This window comes from Chiloscyllium plagiosum, unplaced genomic scaffold (genome assembly GCF_004010195.1).
Source record: "Chiloscyllium plagiosum isolate BGI_BamShark_2017 unplaced genomic scaffold, ASM401019v2 scaf_2907, whole genome shotgun sequence".
Classification (NCBI taxonomy): domain Eukaryota; kingdom Metazoa; phylum Chordata; class Chondrichthyes; order Orectolobiformes; family Hemiscylliidae; genus Chiloscyllium; species Chiloscyllium plagiosum.
The window spans coordinates 1-8,447 of NW_025211757.1; the positions used below are offsets into that span (position 1 = coordinate 1).

Genomic DNA, 8,447 nt, shown 5'->3' on the forward strand with positions numbered 1-8,447 from the left:
CCACATTAGCTGCATGTTCAAAGTGCAATAACTGCTGTGAAGTATCTCATTTGCTGTATTCTTCTATAATGAAGCAGACTGTATAAATGTGAGGCTTTATTTGGTTGGATTTATATCTTGTAAAAGATCCTGTCCCATTGCTGACTGAACAGTCAGGTTACACTGATCTTTGCAGGCCAGAATGGGTGTCGACAGAATACTGCCATCACTATAGGAAATCTGCAATTGTCATTACTGCCCTTAAACACTGGAGGGTGGAATAAACATTGATGTGTATTTATAAGTGCATCTTTTATACAGCTACAAAGGGGGAAACAGTGGAGGAGTTGTGGTGGTAGTGTCATTGCACAGAGGCCATAATGTGGTGACTTGTAAACTTTTCACTGCACTCATTTGAGTACATGTGACAGTAAAGCTAATTCAAAAAGGGCTAGGTTAATACTCTGACATGGTGTCAAATTCCACATACAACAACCAGTGGAATTTAAACTTCAATACTAAATTGTGGAATGTCATGGTCACCCCTTGGCTCTGATTGTGATGTTGCTGAGTTAGTTTATGCCCTGGCTCTGTATGGTCACAGGCCACGCCTGGTGAGTGTTATGCCATGGTCAGTGTTGCTGCATGGTCCATGGTCGGGGATATTGCATGGGCAGAGGCCTCCATGCTGAGTGTTTCTCCATGGTCAGTCTTACTGCATGCTCAAAGGCCCTCCGTGGTGAGTGTTGCTGCAAGATCAGTGGCCCTCCATGATCAGAGATATTGCATGCTCAGAGGCCCTCCATGCTGAGTGTTTCACCATGGTCAGTATTGCTCCATGGTGAATGGCCCTCCAGCCCAGGGGGGGCAGTGTTAATGCAGCGTTCGGGTCCAAGAAAACTCCAACTCCCAGAACACCTCCGGAGTTGTGCGCATGCGCAATACGAGGGTCCTTCCGATTGGCTAGAGCCTTGTTGGATACGGCTTCTGATTGGGTGGTGGGTGCAGTCCAATGGGCGGTGTCAATGTTGTGGAGGGAGATTTAAAACCCAGGGCGTCGCTGCAGAGGACAATCTGGGCTCAGGTTAATTAGTCAAAGCAGCGCATTGTATGAAACGTTTAAAGTGATTGAGTGAAGCACTAATACGCTGAGTAAGTTTAGCCTTCTCCTTTCCCCACCTCAGCGAAAAAAGAGGGAAATGGTGAAACAGAAGTTGAATTTTTGAAGCATTTTTTTTTATTAATGTAAATGCTCTCGGTCACTTTTACATGTCTCTGTTTTTATAATGACTTTCCATAATAATCATTCAATAAACATTCTCTTCTTTCTCAGAGAACTTTTTATACCCATTAGCGAGATGGGTGACTGGAAGTTTGTGTCTACAGCTGAAGTTGGCAAATCCCCTGGTGAGTTTTTTTTTTGTCCAATCCATGGTGTGTAAAAAGACCTTGTATTTTTAAAAATATATTCACTTCTGGGGTGTGGATGTTACTGACCAGGCCAGAATTTATTGCCCATCCTGAATTGTTCAGAGTGAATTACATTGCTGTGGGTTTGGAATCAAATGTAGGATAGACCAGCTAAGAATGGTAGATTCCTTCCCTATAGGGCATTAAGGCATTAAGGGTTTTCCAACATTTGGAAACTGATTCATGGTCATCAGTAGACTCCTAATCTATGTTATTTAAAATTGGATTTAAATTCTGCCATGGCAGGATTTGAACCTGGGTCCCTAGAACATTGTTAGTCTCTGGATTAATAGTCCAGCAATAATGCTATGAGACCATCATCTCCCCTCTATAGCACCTTTTCATAATCTCAGGGTTTTCCAAAGCATTTCATTCTTCTATTACTGTGGTTTCTGTTATAATGTGGGGAGCACTGCAGCTAACTAGTGCACAGCAAGCTCCCACAATTGGTCATTGTTCTTTGATCACTATTATTAGGGAGTTTCCACTTTACTCGTAACTCGGTGTTAGCACTGAAGATACTAGTATCCCTGGTTAGTGGAGGTGGCAAACTGGAAAGAGATCTATCAGGATTTGAGCATCAATTGGCAAAACTTGCTCAAAGGTAAACTACAGGGGCCCCAGAATGGTGCAATGCATTTTAGACTACCTCCCTCTTGGTTAACTCTTGTGTCACCCTGCCTTGCTTCAGTTTGGCTGTAAAATCGATCATGATGTGGGATGGGGTTCTTAGGTAAGTGGAACTATTGAAACCTCCTTTTTAAAAATAAATCTGTCCACAGATGCGAAGAGCTTTGTCCTGAGATCTACTTCACCATTCTCCCCTGCCAGCACCATCACACTGCACTGTTCCCCAGGGCTGGCACTTCCAAACCTGTTCAGTCAAAATGCTTTCTGTTGGGGTGACAATGTTGATGAGTGTGTCTCGTACCTAAGCAAGGTAGGCTGAAGTATGACTGATTTTGTGAAAATACAGATCTTTAGAATTGTGAAACATTCCAAGAAGCCATTGGTTTCTGCTTGGATACCAGACTTAAAGTAAAAATAAGGATGTAAAATTTTTACCCAGCAATAAAATGCATCCCAGGGCTTTAACCTTTTATTTCCTTTCTCTGTTAATCCTGCCTCAAGATTATGAGCCAGGAAGCCTGATGCATGTGAAACTTGAATCCAGAGGTGTGTAATAGCATCTTTGAATAGGCTCATTAGAAAATATCTAACGGTCAAGGCATGCAGTTCCACTCAGTAGACATCAAGAACTTGTGTGTGGTTATATTGGGCTTCTGTCCTGGGGAAGCAAGGAAATGGTCTCTTGGCATGTGACACCTACAGCGTAGGAAGTACAATACGATAAATGTAAGTTTTGGATTTTTATGGAACTTCATTATGAATGTTCTGGGAAGGTTAGCAGATCCTGAAAATAAGATTTATAACTCTGTGGCTTTTCCCCTAGCCACTTCTGCTATTTCATTGTCTTCCTTGTCAGACTGTAACTATTACTGCTGAAGGATGAGAGCCCAGGTCTCTGACTCGCACACGTCATTAGCTGTTTGAGGCCAGCTTCTCAACCCACGTTCAAACATATGGATCTCAACTATCTCCATGTCATTTTATATTCATCTTGTAAAAGGCAAGAGTAATCTCTCGATCATTGCTAGTATTCTACTGAGGAAGGCACATCCACAATAGATCAGTGCTTCCTGCCTCTATATTGTGATTCATTTTGATCAGTGAATTGATCAGCATGCCTAGGTGTCTGCTGGTGTAGGCATGATGGACCAAGTGGTTTCTTTTTGTCCCTTTAAACTTTGTTTCTAAATGCCCTTGCTTATTTCATCTGATAATGTATAACTTCATTTTGACCTGGAATGTCATGCTTTTGTGTTTTGTATTCTAGGATATATATATGATCTAACTGTTCACTTTCCTGTTTGGAGTTTAGGCAGTTCCAACAGCACTTCTCCTTTTTATAATACTTGTAAAGTTACCTGGTTAATGCTTGTATTGATTACTTGTCTACACCATCCTGGATCTGCATATTGTTTATGTAGGCCAATCGTTTTAGCCATTCCCCAATTTCTTAAATTTGAGGAGCTAGTTTTGATTTAAATATTGACTGTCTCCTAAATATTCCAGGAATTGAATAAACTGGGTCTTCCTGCTTTGTTCGATGATAGTTTTGAGGAGAATCCAATGCCAAGTTTTAGCCTCGTTTCTCTCGTAAACACTGTGTATAGCCTGCTGCATCTCTACCGGAAAAATGCAACAAAGGTAAATGGATTAGAAATGGAGCGTTTAAAGTCTTTCAGTGAGCAGGATTGTCTGAAAAACAGCCAGCTGAAACTGCAGGTGAGTTGCACTGGAAGGAACTGAGGCTTGTAATATCACGAATGTGTTTGTTTTGAGCAGTTTTATTGCTGCATGCTAATAAATGGAGTTGCTGTGGTTAATTGTAAACAAAATGTGAGCATTTACACATTATCCTCAAAGCAACAGAAAGGAATCTGTAGTTCACCAGCCCTGTGCCTCTGCTGTGCTCCTCTGTCTAAAGGAGTGATAAGAATATCACAACTAGGAGCAGGAATAGGCCACTCTGCTCCTCGATCCTGCGCCATCATTTAGTACACTTTTGGCTGATCTCATCTCGACCTCAACCTCTATCCACTCTCCCTAACTCTTTCATCCATTGTTAATGAAAATCTGTCAATCTCCTACAATTTATTCTGTCCCATTACTCACTGCACTCCAGGGTGGTGCATTTCACCAGATGGTGATTTAGTCGGTATGAAGGGGGATCTTACTAAATTGTCTTCCTCCCATTTTGTATAGAGCGACTAACTCTCTAAGAAGCGTCGGTGTTGCTTCCACCCAGCTCACAAAAGTTTTCTCTTGGACTGCGAATTCAGCATGGCCAGTCTGTTCCTTTCTATTAAAGGGTACGGCGGTGAGATGAAGTTCAGACTGGTAATCGGAGATATCACTGTTCTCCATGGCTTTTACCAGCAGGTGGATTAACCAGTAAATAACTGGTGGAAATGATTGGAGAAATGAGGAAATTGATGCATACTATCAAAGACAATATTTTGTCCATGTCATTAAAACAAAGAGACATTGGAGTGCAGGTTTATAGTTCAAAGTGAAGTCACAGTTAGATAGGATAGTGAAGGTGGTATTAGGTACGCTTGCCTTCATTGGTCAGTTCATGGAGTAGGAGTTGGGAAGCCATGCTGTGGCTGTGCAGGACATTGGAGAGGCCACTTTTGGAATATTGTGTGCAATTCTGGTCTCCCAGCTACAGGAAGGATGTTGTGAAACCTGAAAGGGTTCAGAAAAGATTTACAGGGATGTTGTCAGGTTTAGAGGGCTTTAGCTATAGGGAGAGGCTGAACAGGCTGTGGCTGTTTGCCCTGGGGCGTCAGAGGCTGAGGGGTGACCTCACACAGGTTTACAAAATCATGAGGGGCATGGATAGGGTGAATAGCCAATGTATTTTCGCTGGGGTGGGGAGTCTAAGACTACAGGACATCAGTTTAGGGTGAGAGGGGAAAGATTTAAATTAGATTAGATTACCTACAGGCCCTTTGGCCCAACAAGTCCACACCGACCCGCCAAGTAATCTGCCAGTCCCACTTCCCTCTGACGAATGCACCTAACATTATGGGCAATTTAGCATGGCCAATGCACCTGACCTGCACATCTTTGGACTGTGGGAGGAAACCCACACAGACACAGGGAGAACGTGCAAACTCCCCACACAGTTGCCCAAGGTTGGAATCGAACCTGGGACCCTGGTGCTGTGAGGCAGCAGTGTGAGCCACCGTGCCGCCCAAAAAGGATCTATTTGGCAATGTATTCCTGCAGAGGGTGGCGCATGTATGGAATGAGCTGCCACAGGAAGTGGCGGAGGCTGGTACAATTACAACATTTAAAAGGCATCCGGGTGGTTTCGAGGGATACGGGCCAAGTGCTGGCCAATGGGACTAGATGAATTTAGGTGGACGTGGATGCGTTGGACCCAAGGGTCTGTTTTCATGCTGACTGTGACTCGTAGTGGGTGGTAGATGGACAGTTAACATTTGGAAATGTAGAGGGAACCAGATTAGGAAATACTGATTTTTGATATCAGCTGGATGCAGTTGATAATCTCTTGTGGAGTGAGTAAGGACAGTAGGGGACAGATGGGAGGTCAACAACAGCCAACCTTCTGGGAAGGAGGATCTGATGAACAAAGGTGCTGTTTGTCCCCCCTCCCCCCTTTCCTCCACGCCACACTCTGCAATCGGGGAAACAGCCTGCTTGAAGGGCTAGTAGGTCCGGTAACTCTGAAATTTCTGTCCTTCTGAGTCCATACACTAGGCTGATGGTTTGGTTGGATGTTCTTTCCAAACAGGAACAGGTGGAAGCATTGGAGCAGGAAATTGCTGCTTCCCAAACAAAGGAGCTGCAAAGACAGAAGAGCATCAGGAATTTGAATAACCAGCTGAAGAGCCAGAAGGAGGAGGTAAGATCGACTGTCAGTGTTAATTTAAAACCAGTGATCAAACACAACCTCTCTCCTTAACTACTGCTGCTCCATGTGACCAGAGATGAGTAAAGGTGAAATATATGGTGTTTGATTTGTTGGGAGGGGTGAAGAGTAATAGATCCCTAAAGGACTAGGGACATAAGGGGCAGCTTTTTCTCAGAGGGTGATGCGTGTATGGAATGAGCTGCCAGAGGAAGTAGTAGAAGCTGGGACATTTTAAAAGGCATCTTGATGGATATATGAATGAGAATTTAGAGGGATCTGGGACGAGTGCTGGCAAATGGGACGAGATGAATTTGGGATTTCTGGCCAGTATGGACTGAAGGGTCTGTTTCTGTGCTGTACAGATCTGTCCTTATGGTTAGATCCAGTAAGTCAGGTGACTAGTGTTTAGCAGCCATATTAGAATAAGTGGTGCTACTTTGCCTTCATGACTGTTTCTCCCCCTCAGTACAGCAATTGCTAAGTGAATACAGTCACACCAGCAAAATCTTGGGTCTGTGCTGATAGCTGGGCCCACCTCTTGAGGATGAGGAAAGATTGCATGGTTACTACTGTCTGTTTAAGCAAGATCAGGATATTAGGGGTACCACTGGATATCAGTCCAGACTGCTGTATGGTGATTTACTGGGTCATGTGGATATTGGGTGAGCACAGGGCCTCTGTGTGCTTCTGCTTTCTCCCCGTTAGCCCCAGGTATGTTAAATCTTCAGGAAACTTGGCTGACTTGCAACCACTTGAGGCAACAAAAAAAATCATGTCTATGCAATAAATTACTTCAAGGTGCTTTGCAACCACATTATCAAATAAAATTAATACCATGTCACCCCAGAGGTATTTAAACGGCTGATTAAATGATTGACCTAGGTGATTTTTTTTTTTAAAAGGGGGAATTCTGGAATGTAGGGCCTTTGCACCTATAGCCATACTGAGCTGATAAATGGTGGGTTAGTGACACGTCCATCTCTCACTCCCAGGTGGTGAAGTTACAGAGTGTCATTGCAAGTCGGGCAGCTCAGTATCTTCATGAGCTGAAACGGAAGGAGCAGGAACTGAGCAAACTGAAGGAGAAGATGAATCACCACCTGACAGACAAAAAGGATAAGAGAATTGGTAAGTCTGTTTTTGATTCTGGTTTGGAGGTGGGATGGGGGTAAAGAAGTGCAAAACTTCAATTGGAGGGTTCACATTTCCCATCACCCATCAGTTGCACAGTTCAAACTCCTCCTGTATTTGGATCTGGGAGGTAACATGCTGTAGAGACAGTGTTTTTTCCCCATGTGTCAATTAAAGGTGGATCTGAAACCTGGGAACTATTCTGGGCAATTCATTTGAGTGTGCAATACTGTGCATGCTGCAAATGGGTTAAAATCAGAAAATCCAGGGCACTTTGGTGAAATTGTGTGGATAGGGAGTGAGTCAGGTTGATTCTGTTTTGTCACTTAAGGCTCTGGTTTCAGTTAACTGTTTATTTACAATAAAAAAAATAGGTGCAGGAGTAGGCCATTCAGCCCTTGAGCCTGCACCACCATTCAATATGATCATGGCTGATCATCCTTAATCAGTATCCTGTTCCTGCCTTATCTCCATAACCCTTGATTCCACTATCCTTGAGAGCTCTATCCAACTCTTTCTTAAATGAATCCAGAGACTGGGCCTCCACTGCCCTCTGGGGAAGAGCATTCCACACAGCCACCACTCTCTGGGTGAAGAAGTTTCTCCCCATCTCTGTCCTAAATGGTCTACCCCGTATTTTTAAGCTGTGTCCTCTGTTTCGGCACTCACCCCGCAGCGGAAACATGTTGCCTGCCGCCAGAGTGTCCAATCCTTTGATCATCTTATATGTCCCAACCAGATCCCCTCTCAGTCTTCTAAACTCAAGGGTACACAAGCCCAGTCGCTCCAGTCTTTCAGTGTAAGGTAATCCCGCCATTCCAGGAATTGACCTCGTGAACCTACGCTGCATTCCCTCAATAGCCAGAATGTCTCTCCTCAAATTTGGAGACCAGAACTGCACACAGTACTCCAGGTGTGGTCTCACCAGGGCCCTGTACAGCTGCAGAAGAACCTCTTTGCTTCTATACTCAATCCCTCTTGTTATGAAGGCCAGCATGCTATTAGCCTTCTTCACTACCTGCTGTACCTGCATGCTTACCTTCATTGAGTGGTGTACAAGAACCCCCAGATCTCTCTGTACTGCCCCTTTACCTAAATTGATTCCACTTAGGTGGTAATCTGCCTTCCTGTTCTTGCCACCAAAGTGGATAAGGATCCATTTATCCACGTGAAAGTGCATCTGCCATGCATCTGAGCACTCACCTAACTTGTCCAGGTCACCCTGTAATCTCCTAACATCCTCATCACATTTCACCCTGCCACCCAGCTGATGAAATTTGCGAATGTTATTGCTAATACCATCTTCTCTATCATTAATGTATATTGTAAAAAGCTGCGGTCCCAGCACGGATCCCTG

The 8,447-nt window shown here is 44.0% G+C and overlaps 1 protein-coding gene across 1 annotated transcript in view; it reads left to right on the forward strand.

Moving 5' to 3' along the window:
• Positions 1–1,141: 1,141 nt before the first annotated feature.
• The window catches only part of LOC122547114 (afadin- and alpha-actinin-binding protein-like), a 14,644-nt gene continuing 7,338 nt past the window's right edge, over positions 1,142–8,447 (forward strand). Inside the window, exons 1-6 of the mRNA XM_043685689.1 lie at positions 1,142–1,224; positions 1,313–1,386; positions 2,232–2,389; positions 3,586–3,798; positions 5,840–5,950; positions 6,952–7,087. Of these exons, the coding sequence (XP_043541624.1) occupies positions 1,338–1,386; positions 2,232–2,389; positions 3,586–3,798; positions 5,840–5,950; positions 6,952–7,087 (667 nt within the window). The 5' untranslated portion in view covers positions 1,142–1,224; positions 1,313–1,337. The remainder of the gene's footprint in view (positions 1,225–1,312; positions 1,387–2,231; positions 2,390–3,585; positions 3,799–5,839; positions 5,951–6,951; positions 7,088–8,447) is intronic.